This window comes from Hibiscus syriacus, unplaced genomic scaffold, assembly GCF_006381635.1.
Source record: "Hibiscus syriacus cultivar Baekdansim isolate YM2019G1 unplaced genomic scaffold, ASM638163v2 tig00110597_pilon, whole genome shotgun sequence".
In the NCBI taxonomy this organism is placed as follows: Eukaryota; Viridiplantae; Streptophyta; class Magnoliopsida; order Malvales; family Malvaceae; genus Hibiscus; species Hibiscus syriacus.
In genome coordinates, this window is record NW_024062795.1 from 1,406,928 (window position 1) to 1,434,651 (window position 27,724).

General features: G+C 34.2%; 4 protein-coding genes and 1 pseudogene across 8 annotated transcripts; 2 read left to right on the forward strand and 3 right to left on the reverse strand.

Annotated features, from left to right (window-relative positions):
* Positions 1-269: 269 nt before the first annotated feature.
* LOC120134682 (putative pentatricopeptide repeat-containing protein At1g16830) lies at positions 270-5,034 on the reverse strand. The gene is made up of 5 exons (XM_039151125.1): positions 4,739-5,034; positions 2,239-4,310; positions 1,137-1,680; positions 693-963; positions 270-600 (listed from the first exon to the last, which is right to left on the reverse strand). Exon 2 carries the CDS (start codon positions 4,301-4,303, stop codon positions 2,342-2,344), a length of 1,962 nt encoding a protein of 653 aa, XP_039007056.1. The 5' UTR covers positions 4,304-4,310; positions 4,739-5,034; the 3' UTR covers positions 270-600; positions 693-963; positions 1,137-1,680; positions 2,239-2,341.
* A 1,814-nt stretch (positions 5,035-6,848) lies between these two features.
* Positions 6,849-8,380, forward strand: LOC120134770 (annotated as a pseudogene).
* Positions 8,381-11,224: 2,844 nt separating this feature from the next.
* On the forward strand, positions 11,225-13,683 carry LOC120134377. Of its 4 annotated transcripts, none has more exons than XM_039150811.1 (5): positions 11,225-11,462; positions 11,575-11,733; positions 11,999-12,211; positions 12,668-12,872; positions 13,519-13,683. In XM_039150811.1, exons 1-5 carry the CDS (start codon positions 11,283-11,285, stop codon positions 13,524-13,526), a joined length of 765 nt encoding a protein of 254 aa, XP_039006742.1. In that variant the 5' UTR covers positions 11,225-11,282; the 3' UTR covers positions 13,527-13,683. The 4 variants fall into 4 exon arrangements, with proteins under 4 accessions (XP_039006742.1, XP_039006741.1, XP_039006740.1 ...); XM_039150810.1 differs by lacking the exon at positions 13,519-13,683 and adding an exon at positions 13,217-13,494; XM_039150812.1 differs by lacking the exon at positions 13,519-13,683 and adding an exon at positions 13,230-13,493 and having other exon boundaries at positions 11,226-11,462.
* A 305-nt stretch (positions 13,684-13,988) lies between these two features.
* LOC120134376 (bifunctional epoxide hydrolase 2-like) lies at positions 13,989-15,629 on the reverse strand. Its single transcript, XM_039150808.1, has 5 exons — positions 15,429-15,629; positions 15,067-15,281; positions 14,810-14,986; positions 14,501-14,739; positions 13,989-14,428 (listed from the first exon to the last, which is right to left on the reverse strand). The coding sequence occupies exons 1-5, from the start codon at positions 15,496-15,498 to the stop codon at positions 14,179-14,181; spliced, it is 951 nt and encodes a 316-aa protein (XP_039006739.1). The 5' UTR covers positions 15,499-15,629; the 3' UTR covers positions 13,989-14,178.
* A 3,458-nt stretch (positions 15,630-19,087) lies between these two features.
* LOC120134375 (peroxisomal membrane protein 2-like) lies at positions 19,088-22,531 on the reverse strand. 2 transcript variants are annotated; one of them, XM_039150806.1, is made up of 7 exons: positions 22,063-22,528; positions 21,403-21,543; positions 21,198-21,311; positions 20,933-21,106; positions 20,084-20,199; positions 19,557-19,629; positions 19,088-19,404 (listed from the first exon to the last, which is right to left on the reverse strand). In XM_039150806.1, exons 1-7 carry the CDS (start codon positions 22,474-22,476, stop codon positions 19,399-19,401), a joined length of 1,038 nt encoding a protein of 345 aa, XP_039006737.1. In that variant the 5' UTR covers positions 22,477-22,528; the 3' UTR covers positions 19,088-19,398. The 2 variants fall into 2 exon arrangements, with proteins under 2 accessions (XP_039006737.1, XP_039006738.1); XM_039150807.1 differs by lacking the exons at positions 19,088-19,404; positions 19,557-19,629; positions 20,084-20,199 and adding an exon at positions 20,592-20,870 and having other exon boundaries at positions 20,904-21,106; positions 22,063-22,531.
* Positions 22,532-27,724: the final 5,193 nt, after the last annotated feature.

The following is a 27,724-nucleotide window of genomic DNA, read 5'->3' on the forward strand; positions in this document are numbered from 1 at the left end:
CCACATTGAATTGTAAACAGTGTGACTGATGTATATGGATAATAATGCTAATGGTGGTGGCGTAGCTTTGTAATGTGTGGGTAACCTTTTGTTGGAAGAAAGGGGACTAGGATAAAGAAATCCACGGCACCTCATTTCAAAAGTTAAAATTGAATGGCAGAAAGTACAGTAGATGAGTATAAAGGTACAGTACATATTTCTGATATTATAGTAAATGATTGCTTGTTCATTTAAATTGCAGACAACATGTAATTATAAAGCCGCATCACTGAAAAATAGAATGAGATGCAGCGATTTTATTACGGTTTACTAATGTCAATTGCACATGATTCAGCCCCTACCAAACTTGTGCCTCATTCACACTTGTGAATGGAGCAATTTTTGAGGCAATACTTACAGCAAACACCAAAGTTGAGTGAATATAAGGTCTTCAATTTTCATTGATGCAAAAAGGGGAATACTGAGCACAAGTCTGGATATCTGAACCATCTCTCCAGATTCAGAAGAAAAATGAAACCCTGTTCAACAATTATCCAACATTTCAGGATTTTTCGTTCATGCTCTACAACCATCGCTCACTTTAATCTTGAATCTAAACATCTGAAAGTACAATAAAAACCATGTTAACCAACATAAATATCTACACAATTGGAATAACAGCAGCGCAGTTTTTAAGATCACAAAACGCATACCTGAGACAGAGAGATATCAGCTTCTCCAGCTTATCTCCCTCAACCTCAATTTCAGTACCTCGACACTCTGGGCAAAGTACGGAAGAAATTAGCAACCCTGTAAGTTTAATCTTCAAATCCTTTCACATCTCACTGCATTTCGTTCCATTTGTCTCCTAGCTCTTCTCCTTATTTTTGGATTAATTGAATGGTTTTTAATTGTCTCGAGCTCCCAGAAGTATCCAATGTATAAGGCATGAAGCGTGATATAAATGGAATGGCCACAAATTTCCTTTTAAAAGAAATGGTAGATGTAAACAAGACTTAACTTAAATACACAAGTATGTTATGCTTCAAGATGAGACAATGAAATGGGCCATATTGACCAACAAGATGAAAATTTATTTAAGGCACTCGTAAATAACTTAAAAGCTGATCAGAGCCAGGCTCAGTAGAGAATCATACCCCATTCTACTACCGCAAACAAGTTTTCCAGTATTCAAGTTCAAGACCGTTGCTACATTTTTCCCAGGAAGCATCTTTTGTTAACACACATAACACATTCTTTCAGCAGCTATACATTGTTGCCGTCTTAACCCTCACCTTATAGCCTTACTTGATATAAATCTTTTGAGCAGAAGCTAATCATCTTATTGATCTAATGCTAGTTTGAAGAAGCACCATTTGAAGTTGAAGAGTCTTCCCCAGGTGAATTGCACTGATTACACAAAGAATCACTTATATCCTCTGGGTCAGAAAATGACTTTCCTTTTCCTGCTGGCAGATTCAACATTACCCAATTCTGTGGGAGAACCATAAGCTAAAAGTAATATGTCGTCATTGAGCAATTTCTTTCTGCCTAGATCAATATTATAAGCAAAAATAACAACAGAAAATTCGTTCTTTGGAACCTGTACCTTATCATCATTTCTTGGAGCTTCTTTCCCCAACCATTCACACCATATTCTGCTCAACCTATTCGAGACTCCATTTTTCTGACAGACCCTGGCTGCAAATTTCCCAAAACCAATAAAACATTCAAACTTGTAGCATGTAAACTATTAAAAAACAAATGATTGCATGTGAAACATTAAAAAACAAATGACTGCCCTCTTCTAAGTCACTTGCAACAATTTTTTACCTGTAGTTTAAGCTTTACACAAGATCAAACCAATTGATTTTGTAACTATCTAGAGAATCAGAAAGCATTCAATTTATTAAATGGAATGTTACACTTAAAATAGGTCCCAAAACTTATTTTACTATAGTTTAAGATATATAGGATCAAGCAGCTTTCATTTCTGTGTATAATTCATACGCATGGTAATTTTCAGCTTATGAAAGAATTTCTATATTCATTCTGGAGATAGGAAGATAATGACTGGACTCTTAACATTCAATGAGCATCTTGTACTTCATAAAAATTAGGGACAACAAATTCATACATAAGACTACATATCTAACTTTCAGGCATTAAGACTACGTATCAAGTTAGTGATGCATTGGTTGAAAGAACTAGTAAGGTAGGATAACTATTTTATCAAACGGAAAGAGCAACTAACTTTACCTTCATAGTTGGGATTACATTCCATTGGAGAGCACAACTACACAGAATCCAAGAAGCTGCTCCATCTACTGAGATATGAGATGACTTATTTGCTGACAACAGCTCAGCCAACAGAAGCAGCCACATCAGGAAGGTCATCAAAGCTAGATGAATCTGCCCATACTTTATCCCTCACACGCAAGCGCTCATCATGAGCAATGTTTATTCCAGATGCAGGACCCTTGGAGAATTGTGCATACATTGCATCATCAGGTATCAATCCAGATTTCCACATTTCAACTAATTGATTGAAGGCTGAAGGATATGGATATGATTTGAACAGCAGTTTAACTACGCTGTTCACAGTGTGATGGTTCAACTGAACTTCTGTCCCACTGATTTCTTGCATCAACTGCTTGACCATTTCGACATCTCTTTCCATGCAGAAACCAGAAATGACCAAATTATATGTGTGCGCATTAGGTAAAACACCAATTTCCTTCATCTGGTTGTACAAAGTAGAAGCTTCTCCTATCCTTCCACTCTTGAGATATCCATGGATGACAACATTGTATGATACAACATCTAGAGGATATTTCTCTACAAGTGCCCTCCTAAACAATTTGACGGCTGTGTGATATTTACCAACTCTTATGAGCCTATCTATGATGACAGTATAGACATGAGCATCAAGACCACGGTAAGACATTATCAATCCTTGATAAACACCAACAGCTTTATTAAATTTTCCTGCTCCACAAAGCCCACAAAGTAATCCAACAAAGCTATACTTATCAGGTGTTAAACCTCTATCAAGCATGTAATCATATAATTCTACAGCATGCAATGGATAGCCAGCCTTGCAAAAGTAGTTTAGTAGGGAATTGCAAACCATTAGGTCCCCTTCTATTGCAAGTCCACTAGCTATATTAGGTAATAGTGAAAACCTCCGGGACAAACATATGTTAGATAACAAGGAGCAAAATGTGTAAGAATCAGGTACCAATTTTCTGTCTGGCAAACTCAGGAAAATATCAAATGCATCATCATATCTCCCAACTTTGGATAAACAATCTATTAATACATTACAGAGAACCAAGTCAGGAACATATCCATCAGATTCCATTCTATTTAGAATGCTTGAAGCAGTGTTAACCATTTTGGAATCCAAGAATCCCTTGATCAAATTAGTGTAAATCACCAGATTAGGAGAGCAACCAGTCCTGAGCATCTTATTAAACAAAGCATATGCCAAATCAGGTTGATGAAACCGACAAAAAACATCAATCAATATACCCCAAACATTTATTGATACAGAAACTCCGAGAGTAATCATCAAACCCAACACTTGATATGCCTCTGCTAGCCTACCCATTTTACACAAACAATTCAAGACCATCTCAAATGTCTTAACATTAGGATAATATCCCTGCTGGAGCATTCTTCTACTAACATTCTTCATGTTAGACAAATCACCCAACTTGCATAAATTACACAAAGCAATATTAAAAGTCAAGAAATTCGGAAATTGGGTTTCTTTCAAAACCTTGATAGCTCCATCAACATGCCCTATTCTATACAAAACATCCATGATAACATTACGTGCAAATGTATTAGGAGTAAACCCAAAAGCGTCCATTTCAAAAAAGGTCTCAAAAACCATTTCATATAATCCACCACACCAATAAATCCTCAACAAAAGCAAGAAAGTTTGTGGTTTTATCACACAGCCAACATTTTCCAATTCCCCAACAATTCTTCTGACAGTTACATACTTTTTAGTTAACTGAGAGAGAACGTTAACCATACAATCAAATGCTTGAGCATCATGGAAATAATTGGGTTGCTTAGCACACCATATGAAAAAGCTCAAAGTAATTAAACTAGAAGGGCAGTTCAGTAGAGTAGAGTTAACAATTTGAGGAGTAATAATAAGTCTCCTTTTCTCCCAAGAAAAAGTTTGATTTTTGTCTGTTGAACTTGCCTCTGGAGCTGAAAAAAGGTGAACTGACATGAAACGAACTGCTTTGAGCACCACAGTTCTTCGCGTTGAAGGGAGGATGCCCCAGTGGCATCTCCATAGCATATTGGTCCTGAAAAAGAAAAGAACATGTGATTCCAAGTTGGAGGTAAAGAAGAAGAAATATGGAAAGGGCTATGGGATTTTGGGGATGGGTTTTAGACGTTGCTAGGTATAGGGGTATGCAATTGGTCGGTCATGTTCGAAAAACCATAAAATCGACTTAGCCAACTTAAACATTTCAGAAAACTGAAACCGAACCAAAATTGACCAAAAAACGAAAATACCAACAGGCCAATTTATCGGTGGTTTGTTTTTGGAACTGATCCGAACCGACATTTAATGTAAAGCAATATACAAAGCTAAATGGGAACCAACCAAACCAACATTTGATATAAAACTCAACATACAAAACTAAAATGGCAAGCATTTCTTGTTTCATCTAAAACCAAGCTTTTCTAATTAAAAAGATACTGAGAGTCTGAGAGATAGAAATCTTACCGTTGACGTTGAGAGGCCTGATTTCTGAATTGTGAGACGCGTTGAAACTTGAAATCTTCGAGTGAGAGAGAGAGCGAGAGACTTGAGGAGGAGGCGAGCTGGCTGCTTGCAAGTGAGGGCTGAGTTAAGCGAGTTAAAAGGCTGAATGAGACTGTAGCGGCTGCCGGCTGACTGAGAACAGAGTGAGGAGGATGGGTGCTGCCTGAACGGCGCCAGCTGAGGTTAGAGATGAGATGAGTGGGATGGGATTCGAGTCAGGCGAGGAAGGTGATCGGGTGAGTTGGGGGGGTTTTCGACTTACGTTTTAGAAATTCAAGGGTTTAGGGTTTTCTGATTTTATACTTTTATTGTATTAATGCTTAATGTTTGATTTTACTAATATTTATTTTTTTTATCAATATTTAATGTGGATTGGATTTAGTTTAATTTAGATTGGATTTTGTATGAAGTTTAATGGAAGTAAACAAATGTTAAGTAAATTGTATTGAAGTCTTTTTTATTTATTGAACTTTTAAAATATTTTATTTAATGGAAGTACAGAAATAATAATATCTTATTGAATGATTATAATAATTTAACATATTTTATTTAATGGAAGAACACAAGTATTAATAAAAAATATTTTACTCTCTTAATTATGTAAAAAATTAACATATTGAATTGATTATAATAATTTGACATATTCAATCATGTGAGTGTATAGTATTTGAATCGACAATACTTAATAGTCAAAATTATTTTCTCATGATGCACGTCACACCAAATATGCATGCATTTAGGTTTTTACTCGAGACCAAGAAGTCTCCGCAATGAAGGATAGAATCTGTAAATGAAGTTGTGACAATTTGTACCTCATCTTCTATGTCATAGCTGTAGAAATGGAAAACGTCAACTGCTATCTCCCACTCTAGGTATTCATTAGGATTAATGGAATCGTTAAAAGATAGGATCAGTAATCTTTCATATGAATGTTGGCGTACTATTATTGTCCCTTGTTAGCGTTTCAAATAGAAGAGTTAATCACAAAACGTATAATAGTTACATGAGGTAAGGATGGTATACCGGTACAATTTTATAGATTTTATATTATATACACTTTAATTAGGGTGAGAATGTGTATAAATTTAGTAGGTAGTGGGTGGGTATACATGTAAAAAGTCATATCTGCCATGGGTAATAGATAGATGATGGGTTTGAGACAGTATTCGCTCCAAATCCGTCTGCTGCGTATCCGCTCGCCCCACTTTCACCCGCTCACTAACTAATTACCATATAAATTTTGGACCATTATGAATTTATGTATAATTTCATAGACTATTTTATAAATCTTAAGATTTTATAAGATATGACTTGTAATTTAATTAAATGTTAGGATACAAACATTTATTTAACCAAATGTTAGAATATAAACATTTTATTATGCGGACGTGCTTGCTTTATGTTTTGTTGCTTATATTATATTTGAGGTTACTGTCAGGTAGGTATGGACGGATACAGGCGGCTATGAGATAGGTGGTGAGTATCCAGTAAGGTAGTGGGTGCAGGGGTGGATTTGAGAATATACCTATATGAACGGATGTGAATTTAAAAAGTTTACCCATCATGAATGGGTAGTATGTAGGTGATGAATACAAAAATATTAGGCGGATATAAAGATGGGGAGAAAGGTATTCACATCCAATACACCCGGTTGCCATCCCTAATATGAGGCCAATAAAATACGTTGTTGGATGTTGTGCGAACAATGATTTGTATATGCCTTTTCAGTTTGCGTAAACAGAGAACGTTTGAAAACTAATATCAACTGATAAAGTATACACAAAAAGACTTGGATCAAATATAACTCTTGTCAAAATTGAGGGGTTTGCATCAACATTTATATTATTATTTAATTTCAGTTGAATTTCGTACATTTTACCAATATGCGTCGACCAACCAACAATAAATTATTCCATGCAATTGACGTTTGAGATCAATTAAAGATTTCACGGAATATATTAATATTAAATCACAACCAACCATTTCTGTTTTATAAAAGGATCGGGATACAGATACTTTGAAAGGCACATTACATTAACCTCTCACTCCACTCGATCAACCTCTCTAAACAATGGAAAAGATTGAGCATAGCCATGAACAAGCTAGAGGACTGAAGCTTCATGTAGCCCAGATTGGATCTGGTTAGAAATTACTCGTACAACTAATCTCAATCGCTTCATTTCACACCAATTTGTTTATTTTGCCTAATTATTCCTAGTAGATATAGCTTGTTTCTAACGATGATGGGGGTTGTGGGCGCGTGCAGGTACTAAGGTGGTGGTATTCTTGCATGGATTCACTGAAATTTGGTATTCATGGAGGCACCAGATGGTTGCGGTGGCTGATGCCGGCTACCGAGCAATTTCTCTTGATTTTAGGGGCTATGGACTCTCAGAGCATCCACTAGAACTAGCGAGGGCAACCTTTAACGACTTTGTTGATGAAGTCGTTGCCCTTTTCGACTCTTTCGGCATCAGTAAGGTACCGCTTTTATCGACTTTGGTATGTTACAGGACTCAATCCCGGCATATATGTTCATCTTTTTCAACCGTTGAAACCAGGCACATCTTGTTTCCAATGATTTCGGGGCCTTTGTGGCCACCATGGTGGGCGTACTTCACCCTGAAAGAGTGTCTACCATCATCTCTCTAGGCGTTCCTTTCCTTCTACCAAGTTTCTCTCCACTCCAAACTCAACTTCCTCTCGTTCCATCAGGCTTTTACTTGCTAAGATGGTTGGTGAGTACTACAAATTAGGGCCCATTTATCATGTCCGTTATGTTGTGTGCTGTGAATCCCCTTCCCTGCAGGTGCCGGGGAGAGCTGAAGCTGATTTTGGCCGCTTCGACACAAAGACAGTAGTACGCAAGATTTATACTATGTTCTACAGAAGTGAACCCCCAGTTGCAGCTTCTGATAATCAAGAGATCATGGATTTGGTCGACTCATTTACTCCTCTACCGCCATGGATGAGCGAGGAAGATATTGCAGAGTATGGATCTTTATACGAGAAAAGCACGTTCAGTACTGCACTGCAAGCCCCATACAGGTAAGATGAAGCTTTCAGATCCATGAAACTATAGTCAAATCAATCTTGTGTCATATAATTGATTGTATTTTGCTCAAATATATTGCCTTGTAGGATTGTGATGCTGTCCTGTGGGCTGGATGATGGGAAAATCAAAGCTCCAGGACTTTTGATAATGGGAGAGAGACTATTTTATGAAATTCCCAGGGCTAAAAGATTACATTAAGACTGGCAAAGTGAAGGAGTTTGTGCCCAATTAGGAGGTCACATTTTCTTCAGAAGGAACCCATTTCGTCCAAGAACAGCTTCCTGAGGAGGTGAATCAACTCATCATCTCCTTCCTCAATAAACACAGCAAATAAAGGAAGAACTCCATGAGCTATCTGTATTTTCGCATGGTTGAAGCCTATATTTGCAATGAGAACAGAAGAGGTAATTGTCAAATTTGAATGCATTTGAAGAATCACTGCAGTTTCAGTCAAAAATTAGTATAAGCATTTGAAGCCTGAAGTGTGCTGCCAAACATTCCGAAACTTAATAGATGGTTCAACCCATCTCATAATTGCAAATACTTCATTGCAAGTGTTATCCAAGTGCATATTTGTTCCAGAAAAGTAGATAAGCAATACCTACTGATTACTGTATTAGTTTACAAATTAGAGTTCCTATGCCGGGAATCCGGAGCCGAAGGGCTCAATCATGTGTAGGATAATGTATGCTGCCATACCCCCAATCCCTTCAAACAGGGAATAGGGGATATCACCTCTATGCATCTCTCCCTTGGATATAAGCAGGACAGACGTATTTTATGCTAGGGAGAAAAACTTATTAAAGTTAGGATGGATGAATTTATAATATTTTAAGGAAGTGAAAATATATTATCAATATAAAATACAAATAAAATTTATGTCAAAATATAAGATAATTTAAAATTTTCGGATATATATAGCTTGTGAGACTGACCAAGCCAATGTTTTTACCCTAATCTTTGCTCCTTTTATCCTAGAACAATTCATGTATACCATCTGTGAAATATCATATATAGAGAGAGAATTTGTCGCGGTAAATCCAAGAAACGTGCCTTCCCTTTTTCTTAATTTAGGGAAAAAATGAATCCTTTAAGCTGCTATTTCTTCTTCGAAATATATAAATCATTTAACTTGAAAAGGAAAACCTTTCCAAGCTTTGATGCACTTAGCTGGAATCGAAATCCAAGTACATTCTATTGGCATCTCTGTCAGGTGAGTAGTAACACTTGATCAAGCTATCAACTTTGAAACCAAGCTTCTTGTAAAGACCCATGGCAGCAATTCTCCGAGGATCAACGTGAAGTGATATCCGATGGACGTTTCTGGTCCTGCACTTCTCTATTGCTTCTTTAGTAATACCTCCCCATGGCCTTGCGTTCTATGACTCTCCTTCACTGTTTCGGGCATAGAGAGACAAATAAAACACAGTATAAACAAAGAAAAGAGAATAAAAGTTTGAGTTGGGACTTTAATCGAACATGTTATCGGCGAAGCCAATGCTCGAATAAAGAGAAAAGAATAGGGAATATGAATCTGCAAGTTTTGTTATGGAAGCAGAAAGTTAAGAGGGCCAACAATACATAGCATAGCCGATAACCTCTCCATGAAAATCCATCATGCAAAGCAATCCACTGTTGCTCTTTCTCAGTTCTTCATCAAAGGATCTAGCAAGTGATTCGTGCTTTGGGAAAATCTTCTTTTCCAGTTTCACGATATTTTCTACTATCTTTGCGAAACTTTTTGAGTTTCACTGGAGCTCCACCACCACGGCCACGTTATCCATGCTGCTTTCCGCTTCAGATCTAATGTCTTCTTTGTAGATTTAACTAGGCTTTACACCCATTAAAAGATTAGGATAAACCACGTATTTAGTCATCCATATATTCATGTGGTTATGTTCTGGTCATTCAATTATTGTTCTTTTCAGAATCATACCTAATATTACATTTTAGTTCCATTTTGGTCACCCTCTGTTAAAAGAATTAACTATGATTAGGGATGCTTAATGAGCTGAACAGCTCGTGAGCAGTTCAAACTCAACTCGATCAATATTCGTTCCAAACTCGATTCAGGTTGACTTGATTTGAGACCTTAACGAGTTGAGTCGAGCAAAGTCCAACTCAACTCGATAAGTTCGCAAGCAGCTCGATAATTTTTTTATAATTTTTTATAACTTTGTAGTTTGGTGATTGAAAGAAAGCGAAGAGGTGTTGATTTCTTTATTTTCAGGATCGATTATGTGTTGTTGAACTTTTATTTCAAGAATGTTTTTAATATGTTAGTTTGATTTATTTGTAGATTGTTATATAGTTTTAATACGTTAGTTTGGTATATTTGTGAATTGTTACTTTGGAGTTTAGAATTTGAAATTGCTTCATACACCCTTTTAATAAAATTTTGGTTAAATTTGTTAATTTATGTTTATATTAATTTCTATATTGTATTAGTAGATTTTACTTATAGTTAAAAAAAACAATATACAAGTTTCAGTGAGTTTAATGAGCAATGATCCGAGTCAAGAAACAAGTTGAGTCGAGCGACAACATTTTTTAGCGAGCATAAGTCAAGCACTGCCTAACTTGTGACCGACTCGCTCGATAAGCACCCCTAACTATGATGTTGATATGTCACCATAAGATAATGCCATACAAAAATTGAAAAAAAAATTACCATGTTAGTAATTCTATTTATTTTTAATAGTCGGTGACCAAAATGTAACAAAAATGTAACATTAGATATAATTTTTTAAAAAAAGTTAGGTGATCAAAAATGAAATCACGGCATAATTAGGTGACTAAATACGTAATTTATTCTAAAGATTAATTACATTTTAGTATTTTTTATTAATTTAATCTCTTAACTTTCTTTTTTTAGTAAAAAAAATTAAAATTTTTGAAAAATTAAAAAATCTATAGAACCTTCAAAATTCGTCAGGTTTACTAATTTTTAGCGGCAACGTTCAAAATGAAACTAAATCATAATGTTAGATATAGTTTTAAAAAATTAAATAGTTAAATAATTAATACGAAACCACATAAATAATTATATGACTAAATACATAGTTTACCAATTTTTTATGGCATAATATTAAAATGAATCCCTAATGTTTCTCAAAATAGACATTTTGATATTTATTTTTTTTGGAGCATTTTATTCTTAACGTTTTATTTTGAGGTAAAAAATTATTTATAAATAAAATCGTTAATAAACAGTTAACACTATAAAATAGAGATCAAAATATTTTTAAAAAATCATGATCGTAGTGACAATTTGATCAAATATTATAGATATTTTAATAAATATTGAATCAAAATATGAATTGTATAAATTTATAATTTGGTTGATATCATCATCCCGTATAAAAATTGAAGAGTTCCATACAATATAAACCACAGAATTGTATGGAGAAAGCAGGGCATTAAAAGAGAGTTTTATCGGGAGAACCAAAAATGATTCTTGCCTACCCCATGGTTAATCTCAAGCCTGCATTCGGCGGTTGTTTTAGCAAACCACTCGCTGTATCTACCAATCCTTTCCTCGGTAGCTTCATTTTCAGCACCAAATTAAGTTCTGCTCTTCTCAAGTGTCACTGCTGCTCCCACAACAAAGATACAGATAAGTCCACTCAAGTATGTACTTTTTTCTTCTTCTTAAATATCTGTTTTTTATGAACTAAAATTATCTGTGTTTAATAATTTCTGATCAATTGTGGAAATGGGTTTTGTATTATGGGGATGACAGGGATTATCTGTGTTGAAATCAGACATCCCATGGAAGACAGGGAGTTTATGGAGCACCATGGCTCTGTATATGTTCAATTTGCATATTCCTATGGGTTTTGGTGGCCTTTCCATTGTTGCTTATATCTTGCGTCAACCTGTTCTTGATCCCCAGACTCAGGTTTTTTTATTTATATCTTGCATCAACCTGTTGGATTCTCAGATCAAGTTCCACTTGAACTTGCATTTTCTAGTCTTACCTGTGCCTTTAAAAAAAGTTAGCAGAAAATGATTTGTGCTAGATTCTTAAGTAGGTTTGTTCAAAAATCTTTAATCGACCATCAACCGAATTAGTTTGGTCCGGTCTGTGAATTTAGTTAAAATCGAAATATGCATACCCCTACTCTTTAAGTTGTTTCTCTATATTGTTTCTATGTTTTCTGCAGGCACTATCATTGCTTGTAATTGATATTTTGGAACTGCTTGCTACTCTCTTTCTTCTAAATAGCACCATTAGGCCAGAAAAAAGGCTTGTGGATATTTTCGAATTTAACTCTGTAGAAAGGAACTGGCTATTGGCATCAGCACTGGGTTTTGGAATACTTATTTTGATAGTTTTCCTTACATCGATTGTTATTGATGAATTATTTGGGGTAAAGGTTAGTTTCTTCATCTTCATTGCTTTTAGTATCTTTTTTATCAGACAGTTTTTATCACTCAACACCAAATGTTATGATTAGAGTATGCTATAGTCAACTAATCATGATAGCTTAATTTGCTCTTTCAATATGCTGGCCACAGCAAGTTAGCTGATTAATCCTTTCCCCCAAAGAAAAGCATAAGTCGTTGAACCATTAGCACTTCTAGGTCTAAATTCCGAGATTGATATGAACTCCATGCACGAAAGCTGGTAACTTCATCTTCAGTTGCTTTGCTTTGGACCTTGTAACTAGACCACTTGGTAAAGTAATAAGTCTCGATGCTCATCCTTGCCCTCGAGTTTGGGTAAAGTTACCTCATCATGTTAAGATGGTTTTACAATGTCTTCTTTGCTTTTTTTATGCCATCATCACCCTTGCATCTTTCTAATCCATTATGCTGTATTTAAAATTTAGGATGTAAATAACCCTGTACTGAAGGAAATGCTTCTAAGAAGTGACATTTCAAAAGTTGCTTGTATTATTGTATACTGCATCATCACTCCGATCCTGGAAGAAGTGGTTTATAGAGGATTCATGTTGGCATCTCTTGCGTCGACTATGGATTGGAAGCAAGCAGTTGTGATTAGCGCCGCCATCTTTAGTGCAGCTCACTTCTCTGGTGAGAACTTTCTACAGCTGTTTGTCATTGGGTGCATCCTTGGGTGCTCTTATAGTGGAACTGGAAACTTGTGTTCTTCCATTGCCATACATTCTTTGTACAATGCCTTCACATTGATTGTAACATTTTTATCTTAGATACGGAATATAATCTACAGATTGGATCTCTTTTTTGGTTTAACACCTTGTATGAAGATGGTATATTCCGCTGTTGTTTGCGTTACAAGAAAACGTTTCAATGGTGTCCTGAAAGTGAAGGGTGCATCAAACATATGAATGGAAACTTGGCTTGGGAACTATCCAAGGTGGAGTTATTATTATTCGAGAATGCTTTATGTTGTTCAGAACTGCTGGCCAGGATGAAAGGCAGAAGGGGACATCTTCATTCCCATTGGTAGTAAATGGACTCACTGAGCAGGATCCGTTGAAGCAAGCACTGAAGAAGTGGCTGCAATCTTCTCCTTCCTCTTGATATGGCGGTTGTTGTGAAGCTCTGCCAAACTCGATCTTAGTTCTTCGAGCTCCTTCGTGTTAAGTTGATCGATGAGAGCTTCCCACCAACCATTAGCTTCTTTCCACTTGTCTGCGCCTTTTTTTTCCCCTCATTTGATGCAGCCAGTGGGAGAGCCATTGCTAAAAGATCCAAGGACGATAGAAACAAGCAACAAGGTTGATAAGGAATGCTTTATTAGCCTTCTGGGGTACTATGGGATGAAGTTCTTGTTGGGTGGAATGCAAATATATAGGACAGGCACCTCAAGAATCAAATGCTCAAACTAATGGAATTTAACCTCTTGATTTGTTTCCTTTCTGTCACTTACACTTAATTGTGCTCTGCTTAGTCTATGGTACAATGATGTATCTGTTTCAACAGGTTCATAACATCCATTCAATGTTTAACGAACGACGATCGCGTACTTGTCTCATCGATTGTGTCTGTTAAGGACTCATCATTGCTAAATAATATGCTAGGATAGACATGGTCCCAATCTATTACCATTTGTGCAGCAGACAAGTTGAGCAAAACCTGTTTTTATATCATGCCACGATATTTCTGTCAAGTCAGCAGTAAAATCTAACGGCGGGTAACAAAACATGAACGTGATTTTAGATATGATTTAAAAAAAAATAGTTTAAAAACAAAAATATTGGAATAAGTAGGCGACCAATTACATAGTTTACCCAAAAAAATTTGGGGTCAGTCCCTCGCCCCCCTCCGTCCCTATGTACGGTATATCTCTTCCATCTTCATTGTATACATAGGCTTCAACCATGCGAAAATACAGATAGCTCATGGAGTTCTTCCTTTATTTGCTGTGTTTGTTGAGGAAGGGGATGATGAGTTGATTCACCTCCTCAGGAAGCTGTTCTTGGACGAAATGGGTTCCTTCTGAAGAAAATGTGACCTCCAAATTGGGCACAAACTCCTTCACTTTGCCAGTCTTAACGTAGTCTTCCAGCCCTGGGAATTTCATGATATAGTCTTTCTCTCCCATGATCAAAAGTCCCGGAGCACTGATTTTCCCATCATCCAGCCCACAGGACAGCATCAGGGTCCTACAAGTAAGACGATATCAAAATACAATCAATTATACGATACAAGATGTTCCATTCAAAACTTCAGCTTACCTGTATGGAACTTGCAGTGCAGTACGGAATCCGCTTTTCTCGTATAAAGATCCATACTCTGCAATGTCTTCCTCGCTCATCCATGGCGGTAGAGGAGTAGATGAGTCGACCAAATCCATGATCTCTTGATTATCAGAAGCTGCAACCGGGGGTTCACTTCCGGAGAACATAATATAAATCTTGCGTACTACTGTCTTTGCGTCGAAGCGGCCGAAATCGGCTTCAGCTCTCCCCGGTATCTGCAGGGAAAGGGATTTACAGTAACAACATGACGGACATGACAAATCGAGCATAGTTTGTAGTACTCACCAGCCATCTTAGCATATAAAAGCCTGATGGAATGAGAGGAAGTTGAGTTTGGAGTGGAGAGAGGCCTGGTAGCAGGAAAGGAACGCCTAGTAAGGTGATGGTAGACACTCTTTCAGGGTGAAGTACGCCCATCATGGTGGCTACAAGGGCCCCGAAATCCTTGGAAACAAGATGTGCCTAGTTTCAACGGTTGAAAAAGATGAACATTAATGCTCGGATTGAGTCCTGTAACATATCAAAGTCGATAAAAACGGTACCTTACTGATGCCTAAAGAGTCGAAAAGGGCAACGACATCATCAACAAAGTCATTAAAGGTTGCCCTCTCTGGTTCTGATGGATGCTCTGAGAGTCCATATCCCCTAAAATCAAGAGAAATTGCTCGGTAGCCGGCATCAGCCACCGCAACCATCTGGTGCCTCCATGAATACCAAATTTCAGGGAATCCATGCAAGAATACCACCATCTTAGTACCTGCACGCCCCCACAAGCCCCCATCATAGTTAGAAACAAGCTATATCTACTAGGAATAATTAGGCAAAATAAACAAGTTAGGCACTATATATATAAAAAGCAAGTGAAATGATGCGATTGAGATGAGTTGTACAGGTAATTTCTAACCAGTTCCAATCTGGGCAACATGAAGCTTTAGTCCTTTAGCTTGTTCATGGCTGTGCTGAATCTTTTCCATTGTTTAGAGAGGTGGATCGAGTGGAGTGAGAGGTCAATGGCACTGTGACTTTCAAAGTATCTGCATCCTGATCCTTTTATCAAAAAGAAATGGTATGTAGTGGTTTACTATTTTACAATATTCCTTGAAATCTTAAATTGATCTCAAACGTGAATTGCATACAATAATTTATTGTTGGGCGGTCGACGCCTATTGGTAAAGTACACGAAATTCAACTGAAATTAAATAATAATAAAAATGTTGATGCAAACCCCTCAATTTTGACAAGAGAGTACCAGCTGTTGGTTGCCATGTGCCCCGTATTATGTGGTAGAGATTAAATCTGTAATCTATAAAACCATATAAAAAGTCTCCTAGACAGACTATGTGTCGGAAATCTAAGAAAAGACAGATTAATATAAGATTAAAAAATGTGTAATTAGAAATTTAATAAAATAATTAATGAATTCGATAAAGCGCTATCGAAAATATTGACAACTCATAATGTTATAGGTATAAAACATGAATATTAAAAAATTTGGTAATCGGTAAATTTTGGCTATCAGTAAGTATCGATATATATATATATAATATTTATATTTATTTTCTTGTAGAAAACATTAATTTAGGGTTACATTTTGAGAGTGTTTTAATATATTAATTTAGTAATTATAAGCTTCTAATGAATTGTTTTTATGTTACGATATATATTATTATTAAATTAAAAATAATAAACATAAATATTACATATTTATTATTATCTTTAGTTAAAATTATTAAATTTAAATTTTAAATAATGTTTTATAAAAAATACAAATAATCAAATAATTTTTTTTATAAATGAAATTATTAAATTAATATTGTAGGTCGAAAATATGAAGAATTATTAAAAAAATTTGAAACATAAATTACATAGCTTATGTATCTATACTTACTCTAAAAGTATGATATTGTTTTAACAGTAAGTTATGCCCAACTATTGTCCTTAAAAATTATCCATACATATACTGTATGTATCGATACTTATATTTAAAACTTAACGATTAAAATAAAATATGTGTTATCTATTATGTTAAACTAACTACCAATATGTTTGAAGGTTACTAATAATGTAAACCGTAAAATAAAATAGATGCTACCTATTACGTTAAAATTTATATTTGTTTGTTTAAAGGTTACTAATAATGTAAACGGTAAAATAAATAGGCACTACCTATTACGTTAAACTACCTATCGGTTTGTTTAAACAATAAAATAGGTGCTACATATTACGTTAAACTAACTATTAGTTTGTTTAAATGTTAATAATAATGTAAATGGTAAAATAAAATAGGTGCTACGTATTATGTTAAATAGACGTTACCTATTACATTAAACTAGCTATCAGCTTGTTTAAAGGTTAATAATAATATAAACGGTAAAATAAAATATGCGCTACCTATTATGTTAAATAGGCGCTATCTATTACGTTAAACTAGCTATCTGTTTCTCTAAAGATTAATAATAATGTAAACGATAAAATATATACAACTTAACTGTTTGAATTTTTTTTTTTAAATTCTAAAATATTGATACTTGAAGGTTGATGTGAGGGGTGAAATTCATCAACTTGTTTAAAAATATCGATACATCATATATTAATTATCGATATTTTAACATTCATCAATTTTTTCAAATGCTAAAGTCTTTATAACAATCATAAAAAATCTTAAACTCTAAAGTATCGATAATGGGTATTTATTAATTTTCCTGAATACGTACTAATACACATACACTAAGTATATAATAATTTACAAACATCTACACTAAGTATCGATATTTTTATAAAAATATTTTAATGGAATTTTGTAATTAAGTCACTTTCAATTTAACATTTCAACTTTTTTTCAAATTAACAAGTTTATAAAATGATAAAATATCGAACATCATAAATAATATTAATATTTGCTAAAGTATCGATCATGAGATCATAGTAGTATCAATATTTATTTTAAAAATAATTGTCATCCAAAGATACGTAATATATTAAATCCTACTGATATCATTAAACACAACTTTAATATTCCAGATTGCAACCTACTTCTTTATTCAAAATAACATTATTGGGGCAACCTAGTATGATAATATTTATTTATAACAAAATAAGAAATTAAAATATTTTATTGTCGTCGAATTTCGAAAGCCCAATTAGTTTAAACTTTGGTAATATTTTAGGTGCTAGCTAATATGTTGATAATATTAATAACAAAATAAGTAATTAACCTATTTTGTTATCGTCAGATTTCTAAGGTCCTATCAGCTTAAATTTTGGTAATATTTTAGGATCTACCTAATATGTTGATAATATTGATAACAAATTAAGTAATTAACCTATTTTGTTATCGTCATATTTCTAAGGCCCCATCAACTTTAAACAGACGCTACCTATTACATTAAATAAATGTTACATGTTATGTTATTATGGTTGATAATGTTTCTAGTAATTAACTGGTTATGTTAAAGTTAATATTTTTTGTGTATTTTACATAAGACGATAATATTCCCGGTTATTATAATTATTATTATCAACAAAATAGCATTTTCAGTGAAAATATATAACATTTCCGGTAACGTTTTTAACCAATCACCTATTTAATCAGTCACGCAATTTTTAGCCGTATTCCAATTTACTTATTAAAGTTTTAAGGAAAATTTGGTAAAGTTGAAGCCAAATAACAATGTAATTTATTAGAACTTTATGGGTAATTCTGATAAAGTCCAATTATGCATACTCTATTTGTATAAAATTTATTTGGTGTAATTTATATTTTTGTTTTTCTTTTAATAAAATCCAAGTATGCATACCTTAAGTTATGCAATGCATATTATATTGTCTTTATATAAGATTATTGAGATTTTTTTTATGAAGAATAAGCTACAATCTTCTTGTATATTATGAATTACAGATTTCAACTACACACATTGACGATTAGTCTCATAGATAGCTAAAATTTTAACATGATTAAAAGAAGTGTCAGATATTATTTGTTTTTATTAATCATCAAGAGATTACAATACCATCGTCTGTAAAAAAAATAATCAGTTTTTGATTGAACATTATAGGATCCATATAAATACCTTGCATTTGCAAAACTAACCAAATTTATTTTGGATAAATTAAAAATAATAATCTCATGTCTTTTGTACCATGAAGATAAGAAATTATATACTTAAATATGATACTTTGTTCGGAGATTTTTATCATTCTCTTGAGATCAAAAAGTAACTTTATTTACATTAGAGATCTAACAATTATTTGGGTGCTCAATGAATGTGTATTATCTATCTAAAAGCATCCTTAAAACCTTTCAATGTATGTCATTTGGTACACAGATACTTCAATTTTTTTAGTATGATACTTCGAAATTAAGATCTTTATCCTTTTTTTCTAAGTCTAAAAGTATCTTTCATGATATCAAGGGACGTTTTGCCTTCTAAAATATCAAAAGTTACTCTCATTTTTCAATACTATTAAAAGAAATCGGTCAATAGGAGCATGTGACATGATAACTTAGTAAATAGAAGACAATCTTGAAAGTTACCTCAACTTTAATGCTAAATTAACATGTACATTAAATTTAGTAAATAGAAGACAATCTTAAAAGTTAAACATACAAGGGAAAGGGTAGAATCTTGTTAGGTCCATATTACTAAACTACTCTTGATACAATTTACAGCATATCTTAGCTAAGCCCCATCACCATAACTAATCCTCTTAGTTGTCTATTATGCGCTGACAGGGAAGTATAAGAAAATGTTGTATATCGGTGAAAATTATTTGGTAGGGAGCTTTAGATTACTCTTTCACCATGACCAACCTCTTAGTTGTCAAAATGATGCTTCTCATCCCTCTTTGCAATCGAGACATGATGACGATTTCGTTTATTCCTGACAGAAATAACATTAGTGCATCATAGCAAGGAAGTGAATGCCTAAACATGAACTTCATTACCATAAATCACATTCATTTAAAATGAAAAATCCAGTGGAGAGCACTACGGATAAGTATTCAAAACATTCTTCTAGAGCAGGTCTTGTACCTTAGGAGGATTGCTCGACGAACTAGAGTCTGCATCTTTAGTTATACGTGCTTCTGATTTCTCGTTAGAATAACTTCAAGAAGAAAACAATCAACCGGGTTAGAAAGAAATTCCAATAGAAACAAATATAACAAGTATTGCACGAAACAGGAAACCAGAAATTTCCGTTGCACGTGATATTACCAAGGAACCGTGTCACATCATATGACAAGCTAATATGTAACATTATCATTCATACAGATTTGTCAAAAGAGAGACCAACAAGAGAGAAACTGCTCAACAATTGTACAGGGATTAATGACCAAAGGATAAAAATTTAGAGGCCTGGATAGCATATAATCCTGGTTCAGCAGTTTGGATGTTAAGAATGCAGAAGACGGAAGGACGACAGGAAATAGAGTGAAAAAGCCATACTAACACCGGATAAACAATTATATCATTGTAGCAACTAAGCAGTATACTAAGAACATGCAGGAGAAACAGTTACAATTTCTTCAAATATTAGACAAGATGACACAGATACTTACGTTGACAATATTGTTACCCAGATAAGCTCCACACAATCAACCCAAAGAAGCCTTTGCTCAACAGGTATCACGCCATAGGTAATCAAATGAGCAAATGGCCAAAGTTTCCAACCTGCCTGAAAGTATTGTTTGATTTATCAGCAATAAATTATGTTTATCTTGAGATATGAATAAAAATGTGGTCAACTCGTCAAAGCCGAGTACAGAAGCTATATAGCAGTCGATGGTCAAGTTTCCGAATACTCCTAATAAGGTAACCTAAGGAAGATTTGGCAGAATAACTCAGGTTGCTTACAGCATAATGAGTTTTCATTACCTCCTAAAAGCCAAATACACAATTTCTCCATTCACTACACAAGCAGCAGAAATCAATCAAAACAGTTCACATCATAGGCATGGCTTCACAGGTGGCTGTGATTTAGAGCTTACGTGAAGCCAGTTATTAAATACTAATTTGAAATGTACAATTTGCTAAGAAGTGGTTTCTCTTTCTCTGTAAAGCATTTTGTCTAAGCAGGTTTTAAGATCCAGCTGTTGAAGAAAACTTGAACCCTCCAATACATCATGGAGAAGAGGTTGGAAGCTTGAAGGATTGAATCAGAAATTATTCATAAAACCATCAAGGAATGTATAAGTCTTGTTTCCGCATTTCACATTGACAGTAGTTAAAATACATAACCCACAGGAGAAGAGAATATATGAGAAACACTGCTCTTAACAAAGAAGGCATGAAATATAATTTCCGTCTAACAAAACTCGTGCAAATTTCCTATATCCTACATTTGCAATGCATAGCACACCCAAAAGATCAAAACTTGGGTCGAGAGAAACAGAAGAAAAGCTTCTTACAGTCAGCATATGCCAAAATGTTGCCTTCAGTTCTTTATAGATATTATCAGAGGATTCAAAACGCAAGAACCCCAAAACCCCAAAATAAATACTGTTCCAGATTGAAGCCCAAATTGTTTGGTCAAAGATAACTTTCGCTGGAACCACCCACCAGTCATTAAAAGGAAACAAATCCTGGAACTCAAAGTGACTGATTTCAGTGCTCCATAGAAACACAACAATCAAAGAAGGAAAGTGTATATAAACTATGAACCGCAACAATTACCTCACAGAATTGGTAATAATAGTGCGAAAGGGATCCATGGAGAGTAAATCCAACAAGGCCGGATCTGAACATGCGTGTCAGATCAAAGTCAAAAAGAGGCTTTCCTTCATAACACTACACATAGTTTACACAAACATGAGCTGAATGACACGTATGGTCATGTTTAGAGGATTAATTGAGAGGGAAGGAGAGGTAGAGAAACTACTTGTGCAATCCAATCGCCTATTGAATAGACTATCCCACTTATTGCCATTTTGGCTATCACTGGATTGGATTTAAGAGCTTGTTCGTATGCAATCCAATTATGCTCTGGAACATATCGGAGTACCTCATAAAGTGTCCATCCCTGATAATCATTGATAATAATAAAATAAATGCTGAGATAAAAACACACAATAACTAGCAGAAAAACGATCTCTGGATTCTAGCACTTTAATTTTCAATTCATTTATTATGAGGATTCCAGCTTTCATTTGAATAAACGATTCTGCCACATGCTAAATTCTTATATAGGGAAGAAAAGTTCAACAAATCACGTCCAATTCACTTGGCTTTTGAAAGCTAAACTACATAAAACCTCAAAATTATCAATATATCTTCTTCAGGAAATCAAAAATTAAGTTTGATAAATTATAAATGAAGACCCCTTTTTTCCAACCAAAGCTTCAGCTTTCATGGTTAGTTTAGAAAGTTAAACATCTAAACTGAAACTAAGGATAACTACTACCGATCGTAAATACCCTTCTCGAAACAAGAGCAAGCCAAGAGAAAGAACTCTTTTGAAACGAACCTTTATTCTACTCTTAAGTAAAACAACAACTAAAAGTTCAAAGGGGGAAAAACGCAAACCAAGGAAATAACTTACATGCCAGTAATCATGATCAATTGTAAGCAACTTAGATACAGCAAGTGTACCAAATCCAAGAACAATAGAGGCATTGATCGCTCTACTACTCATCTTCTTGACATCATCATCACCGCCTCTCAACTCAGAGGAAGAAGAAGCCTTCAAAATTTTGGACCCATTTGGAAGCAAAGGCTTCCTAGCTTCATCGGAATGATTAGTCTTGGGTGGAGCCAATTCTTTGTCCTCTGCCACTGATTCGATGACCCAAGTTCTTCTGCCATTGTTCCTGAGCTTTAATGGGTTTGAGTTGGTTTTGTAACAGAGAGGAGTTGAGAGAAGAACTGGAGAGAAACCGGAGAACTTTTGGGATTCGATGATGGGTTTGAAATATGCGAAAGGTTTATGGCCGGCGATAATGTTCACATCGGCCATGGATATGAAGGTTCCGTGAAGAAGAAGAATTCTCGAAATTAGTTGAGTTCGACAAAGTTCGATATTTTCCGTTACATGCTTCAAGCTTCTTCTTTTTAATTTTGTTCACTTCGGGTAAACTACATAAATGGTCCCCAAACATTTAGAAATATTGCATTTTGACTATCAAACTTTTAAAGCTTGTAATACGGTTATTGAACTTTAATTCGTTACAATTACGATCTTTTTCATCAATTTTTGTTAAGAAATATTGATATAACACATGAAGTATTATTTTCAAAAAAAAAATAAGTTTCTCATGCTAATTGGCAATCATTGGCCTCTTTTCGTCTGCACCATCACCGCCTGACATTCTTTTGATTGTTGACGCCTCTAAACACGACACACTTAAGAGTTTAATTATCTTCTCACAACCGCCAAAACATTCATCACCATCATTTCATACAAGTCACAAACACCACAACCATCATCCACCACTAAACCAACCCCGAGCCACCATCACCAACCTTATTCAATCATCGTCCTCATCCACAACTATAAATAGTAACAAAAAATAAACAACAAAAATAAGTATATAAATAATAAAAAAGAAAAGGAAAGTTACCCATATTGACCTTGGTGAGCTTTTTATGGACGTAGTGATTGTCGGTCGATTCTAATGCTGTAAAGGTTTCATTTAGCCATAAGATTAACATAGTTCGATTTTAATCTAATTTGATGGTTGACAATTACACATAAAAAAGTTTTAACTTTTAGTTTCGATTGAGATTTGAAGAGAAGTTTTAAGATATCAAATACTATTGAACTATGTTTTGATATAACAATTTAAGGCAAAATGGTTTTTGGACTTGAATTGAATTTACAAAATGTTTTTGGACTTAATTGAATTTATTCAAAGTTTTAAAAGGTTTCAAAAATAATTCAAAGTCCATTAAAATTCGAATTTGAGCAAAAATGCTATAGGGTACCGATACCCCCTGTAGGGGTATCCATACCCCCTGAAGGCTCAAATTCCATATTGCTCGGAGTGTATCTATACCCCCAGGGGTATCGAAACCCGGTTCAAATTTCAGATTGCTCGGAGGGTATCTATACCCCCAGGGGTATCCATACCCCTGGTATCGATACCCCTTAGGGGTATTTATACCCCCTGGTTGCAACGATTAGTTTAATTTGAATTTTATGAAGTAGTACCGATACCCTATGAAGGATTACCGATACCCTCTATCGTAGGCAACCTTTTTGAGCAGAAAAATCATCTCCAAACGGCTCCAAAACATCCCCAACAGCTATATACGACTTCAAACTCATTCCAAGCTATAAATACAAACTAAGGACACTTGAAGAAGCAAGAGAACAACTATCCAAGCAATCAAACACAAGAGAATAGTTTTTCATTCTTATTTCATCTTTCTCTTGTAAATATTTTGTTCTTGTGAGCTCAATATTGTAAACACCTACCTTAGAGAGGTTTATTTGTTTACTTCTTTTATCATTTTGTAAAGGGGAAAGGTTCTAGCTAATCCCGTGTAAAAGCTAGGGAAAGGTTCTAGTTTAGCCCAGAAAAACTAGGGAGTTTGTAAGGTTACTCTTTGTCTTCAAAAGAAAGAACAAATTAGTGAATTTGTTGGAAAATCCTTGGTGAGGAGCTAAGGTAGTGGATGTAGACTGTTGAGAAGTCGAACCACTCTAAATCGCTGTGCAAATCTCTATCTTTCAATCTCCTTACTCCCTATACTCAAAAACCGATCCCGACCCTCTTTACAAGCAATTCTGATTGTCGATTCGAGCGTCCGAAAATCCCGACAATTGGCATCAGAGTCTAACTCGTTAAGAAGGTTTAACCACCTTGAGACGATCCTAGAAGACGCTTTATCAATTCCCGACACAACCGAGAAGATGGCTTCCACATCCGGCTCATTCCACATGGAAAACTCCCTACCAACCGACAAGCCTCCATACTTCAATGGAGCCAACTATCGTCATTGGAAGAAATTAATAAAGGTATCCATCCAATCCAGTGATCTTGATGCATGGGAGATAATCGAGAACGAATAATCTTCTCCAAAGAAGAAAGAGAAGAAGTAGAGTGACAAAGAACGGAAGAAAGCTCAACTTAATGCCAAGGCCATGCACATGGTGTTTTGTGCATTTGGTCCTGAAATCTATAAAGGAGTTTCTTCATGTTCAAGTGCCAAGGAGCTTTGGAATAAGCTCGAGGAAATCCATGGGAACAAGAAACAAGAACCAACAAAGTAGTGTCTCTATTGGCTCGTGAAGAGCCCGATGTATCTTCTAACTCTAACGAATTTAATTCATGTTCTTTTGATGAGTTACAGATGCCTATAATGAGTTGTATTTGGAATTTGAGACCATGAATTCCAAATATAAAAAATTAATTTCAAAATTTAAAGTTGAAAATGATTTGATTTTGAAAGCCAAAGTTGATTTTGAAAATCAAAATAAAATTTTAAAAATGATTTAGAGTTTTCAAAAATCAAAATCAATAATTTAGAAAAAAAAATTTAGATTTGAAAGTTAAGCTTGAGAGCTTAACAAAAGAAAAGGAATTAATTTCTCAAAACAACTCATTATGTTTAAAAATGGCAAAATGCTCACATTGTCATTTTCATGTTCATTTAGAACATGCTTGTCCTATAAAGAAAATAAAATGTTTTAAAATTAGACAAGTATGGGTTCCTAAAGGAACAAGGGGCATTGAACCTAACGTCCAAGGATCCAATGCAATTTGGATACCAAAATCAAAATAAATGTCTCTTGTAGGTGTGTGGGAGCAATGGTGATGATATTCAAGATGCTCTAGCCACACATGAAAAAGGAATGAGTAACCTCTAAGCTTAATGTTTTTAATTTTGGTTATTTGGTTGCTCATTTGATTTTAAGCATGCATGAGTTTTGGTTTTAAATGATTATGCATTATTGTTTTAATCTCATGTATGTTGAAAAGATGTTTATGATGAACAATTTTAAAGTTTTAATAATTTTTCATAATTTTTAGTTCATCATAATAAAATTTTGGTCAAAATTTGTTTTAATGCAAATGATATCTTCTAACAATTGATATCAAATTTTAAAGTTCTTTGATTTTACAAATTTTAATTTTTGGCCTAAATTTGAATGTTTATGCACATGGTTTAAATGAAATTGATATCTCTCTAACAATTGATATCAAAAATTTTCAAATGTATAACATTTTTAGAAAACTGTATGCATATGCTCTTAATTTTAACAATCGATATCAAATTTCAACAATTGGTATTGCATAAAGTATTTTAGACTTGGATACATTGAATTTCATGTGCTACTAACATGTTTGTTATTCTTTGTTGAAATTCAATTTTTTTAAGTGTCAAGACCTTAAAGCTTAAATTTTGTTTGGAATGCATTTATTGAGGGGGAGCTTTGATTTTCAAATGATTTTTAAAATGCCAAATTTATCACTTACTTTCCAAAGTTATTTTGAACTTAAAGATTGAATTATTTTTGATATAACAAAAAAGGGGAGAAGTTTTGGTTTGAAAAATTCAAATTCCTTAATAAAAAAAGGGGAGCTTAACATTTTCATATATTTTCCAACAATTGGTAACAATTGGTATCTTTTTCATTAAACATTTTATTAAGGGTGAGTTTTGCCAAAAACAATTTTCAAATGTTTTGTTATATCAAAATGGGAGAGATTGTTGAACTATGTTTTGATATACAATTTAAGGCAAAATGGTTTTTGGACTTGAATTGAATTTACAAAATGTTTTTAGACTTAATTGAATTTATTCAAAGTTTTAAAAGGTTTCAAAAATAATTCAAAGTCCATTAAAATTCGAATTTGAGCAAAAATGCTATAGGGTACCGATACCCCCTGCAGGGGTATCCATACCCCCCTGAAGGCTCAAATTCCATATTGCTCGGAGGGTATCTATACCCCCAGGGGTATCCATACCCCCTGGCTGCAACGGCTAGTTTAATTTGAATTTTATGAAGTAGTACCGATACCCTATGAAGGGGTACTGATACCCCCTATCGTAGGCAACCTTGTTGAGCATAAAAATCATCCCCAAACGGCTCCAAAACATCCCCAGCGGCTATATACGACTTCAAACTCATTCCAAGCTATAAATACAAGCTAAGGACACTTGAAGAAGCACGAGAACAACTATCCAAGCAATCAAACACAAGAGAAGAGTTTTTCATTCTTATTTCATCTTTCTCTTGTAAATATTTTGTTCTTGTGAGCTCAATATTGTAAACACCTACCTTAGAGAGGTTTATTTGTTTACTTCTTTTATCATTTTGTAAAGGGTAAAGGTTCTAGCTAATCCTGTGTAAAAGCTAGGGAAAGGTTCTAGTTTAGCCCGGAAAAACTAGGGAGTTTGTAAAGTTACTCTTTGTCCTCAAAAGAAAGAACAAATTAGTGAATTTGTTGGAAAATCCTTGGTGAGGAGCTAAGGTAGTGGATGTAGACTTGGTTGAGAAGTCGAACCACTCTAAATCGCTATGCAAATCTCTATATTTCAATCTCCTTACTCCTTACTCAAAAACCGATCCCGACCCTCTTTGCAAGCAATTTCGGCTGTCGATTCGAGCATCCGAAAATCTCAACAAATACAATCTAAAATTATAAAACACATTTATAATATTTTATTTAAAGAATATGTTATGAGGGTAAAATATTAATGAGAGTATAAAGGAGTCAGACAATTGATAAAAAGAAAGAATTTACAAACAATTACAGTCATAAGACCAAATTGAATAAAATGTAAAGCTAAGGGATTAAATTAAAAAAGCATATTTTAGTAAAAAAATAGGAATTGAAGTTACATAGATTCTATAGTGGTATAAAAGCATGTGGTTCAAATTTTGTTAAAAACGAACTTAAAACAAAGGATAAATTGAAGAAATAAAGAAATCATAAAAAATTAAGGGACTAAATTGAAAAATAGAAAAAATTATCAAAAAGATGAATTAGAAGTATATAGGTATTCTAAGATGATTTATGAGAATGTGGTTCAAATTTGATAGAAATATAAACTTAAAATGAAGAAGAATTAAAGGAATAAGAAAATTATGAACTAAATGGTAAAACTATCAAAATATTCAGCCAGATTCTTAACTTTTTTAAGTGGCTTAAAATTTTAAAATTTAAATTCGATTTAAACTAAAAAATGTATTCAATAATTTGAATGTAATCAAATCGTTAAATCTCTAAATTCTAAATCCCCGGGCCAAAACT

What these genes read in the sequence shown, in the direction of transcription:
- LOC120134376 (XM_039150808.1), bottom strand. Translation starts at nt 15,498, where the DNA reads ATGGAAAAGATTCAGCACAGCCATGAACAAGCTAAAGGACTAAAGCTT. An exon ending in ACTCTTTAGGCATCAGTAAG is followed by an intron (nt 14,987 to 15,066) that starts GTACCGTTTTTA and finishes CGTTGAAACTAG; the next exon opens with GCACATCTTGTTTCCAAGGA. An exon ending in TTTATATGCTAAGATGGCTG is followed by an intron (nt 14,740 to 14,809) that starts GTGAGTACTACA and finishes CTTTCCCTGCAG; the next exon opens with ATACCGGGGAGAGCTGAAGC.
- LOC120134682 (XM_039151125.1), bottom strand. Translation starts at nt 4,303, where the DNA reads ATGCTATGGAGATGCCACTGGGGCATCCTCCCTTCAACGCGAAGAACT.
- LOC120134375 (XM_039150806.1), bottom strand. Translation starts at nt 22,476, where the DNA reads ATGGCCGATGTGAACATTATCGCCGGCCATAAACCTTTCGCATATTTC. An exon ending in CATTTTGGCATATGCTGACT is followed by an intron (nt 20,200 to 20,932) that starts GTAAGAAGCTTT and finishes CAATACTTTCAG; the next exon opens with GCAGGTTGGAAACTTTGGCC. An exon ending in TGGGTAACAATATTGTCAAC is followed by an intron (nt 19,630 to 20,083) that starts GTAAGTATCTGT and finishes TTCTTCTTGAAG; the next exon opens with TTATTCTAACGAGAAATCAG.
- LOC120134377 (XM_039150809.1), top strand. Translation starts at nt 11,283, where the DNA reads ATGATTCTTGCCTACCCCATGGTTAATCTCAAGCCTGCATTCGGCGGT. An exon ending in ATACAGATAAGTCCACTCAA is followed by an intron (nt 11,463 to 11,574) that starts GTATGTACTTTT and finishes TGGGGATGACAG; the next exon opens with GGATTATCTGTGTTGAAATC. An exon ending in TTCTTGATCCCCAGACTCAG is followed by an intron (nt 11,734 to 11,998) that starts GTTTTTTTATTT and finishes TGTTTTCTGCAG; the next exon opens with GCACTATCATTGCTTGTAAT.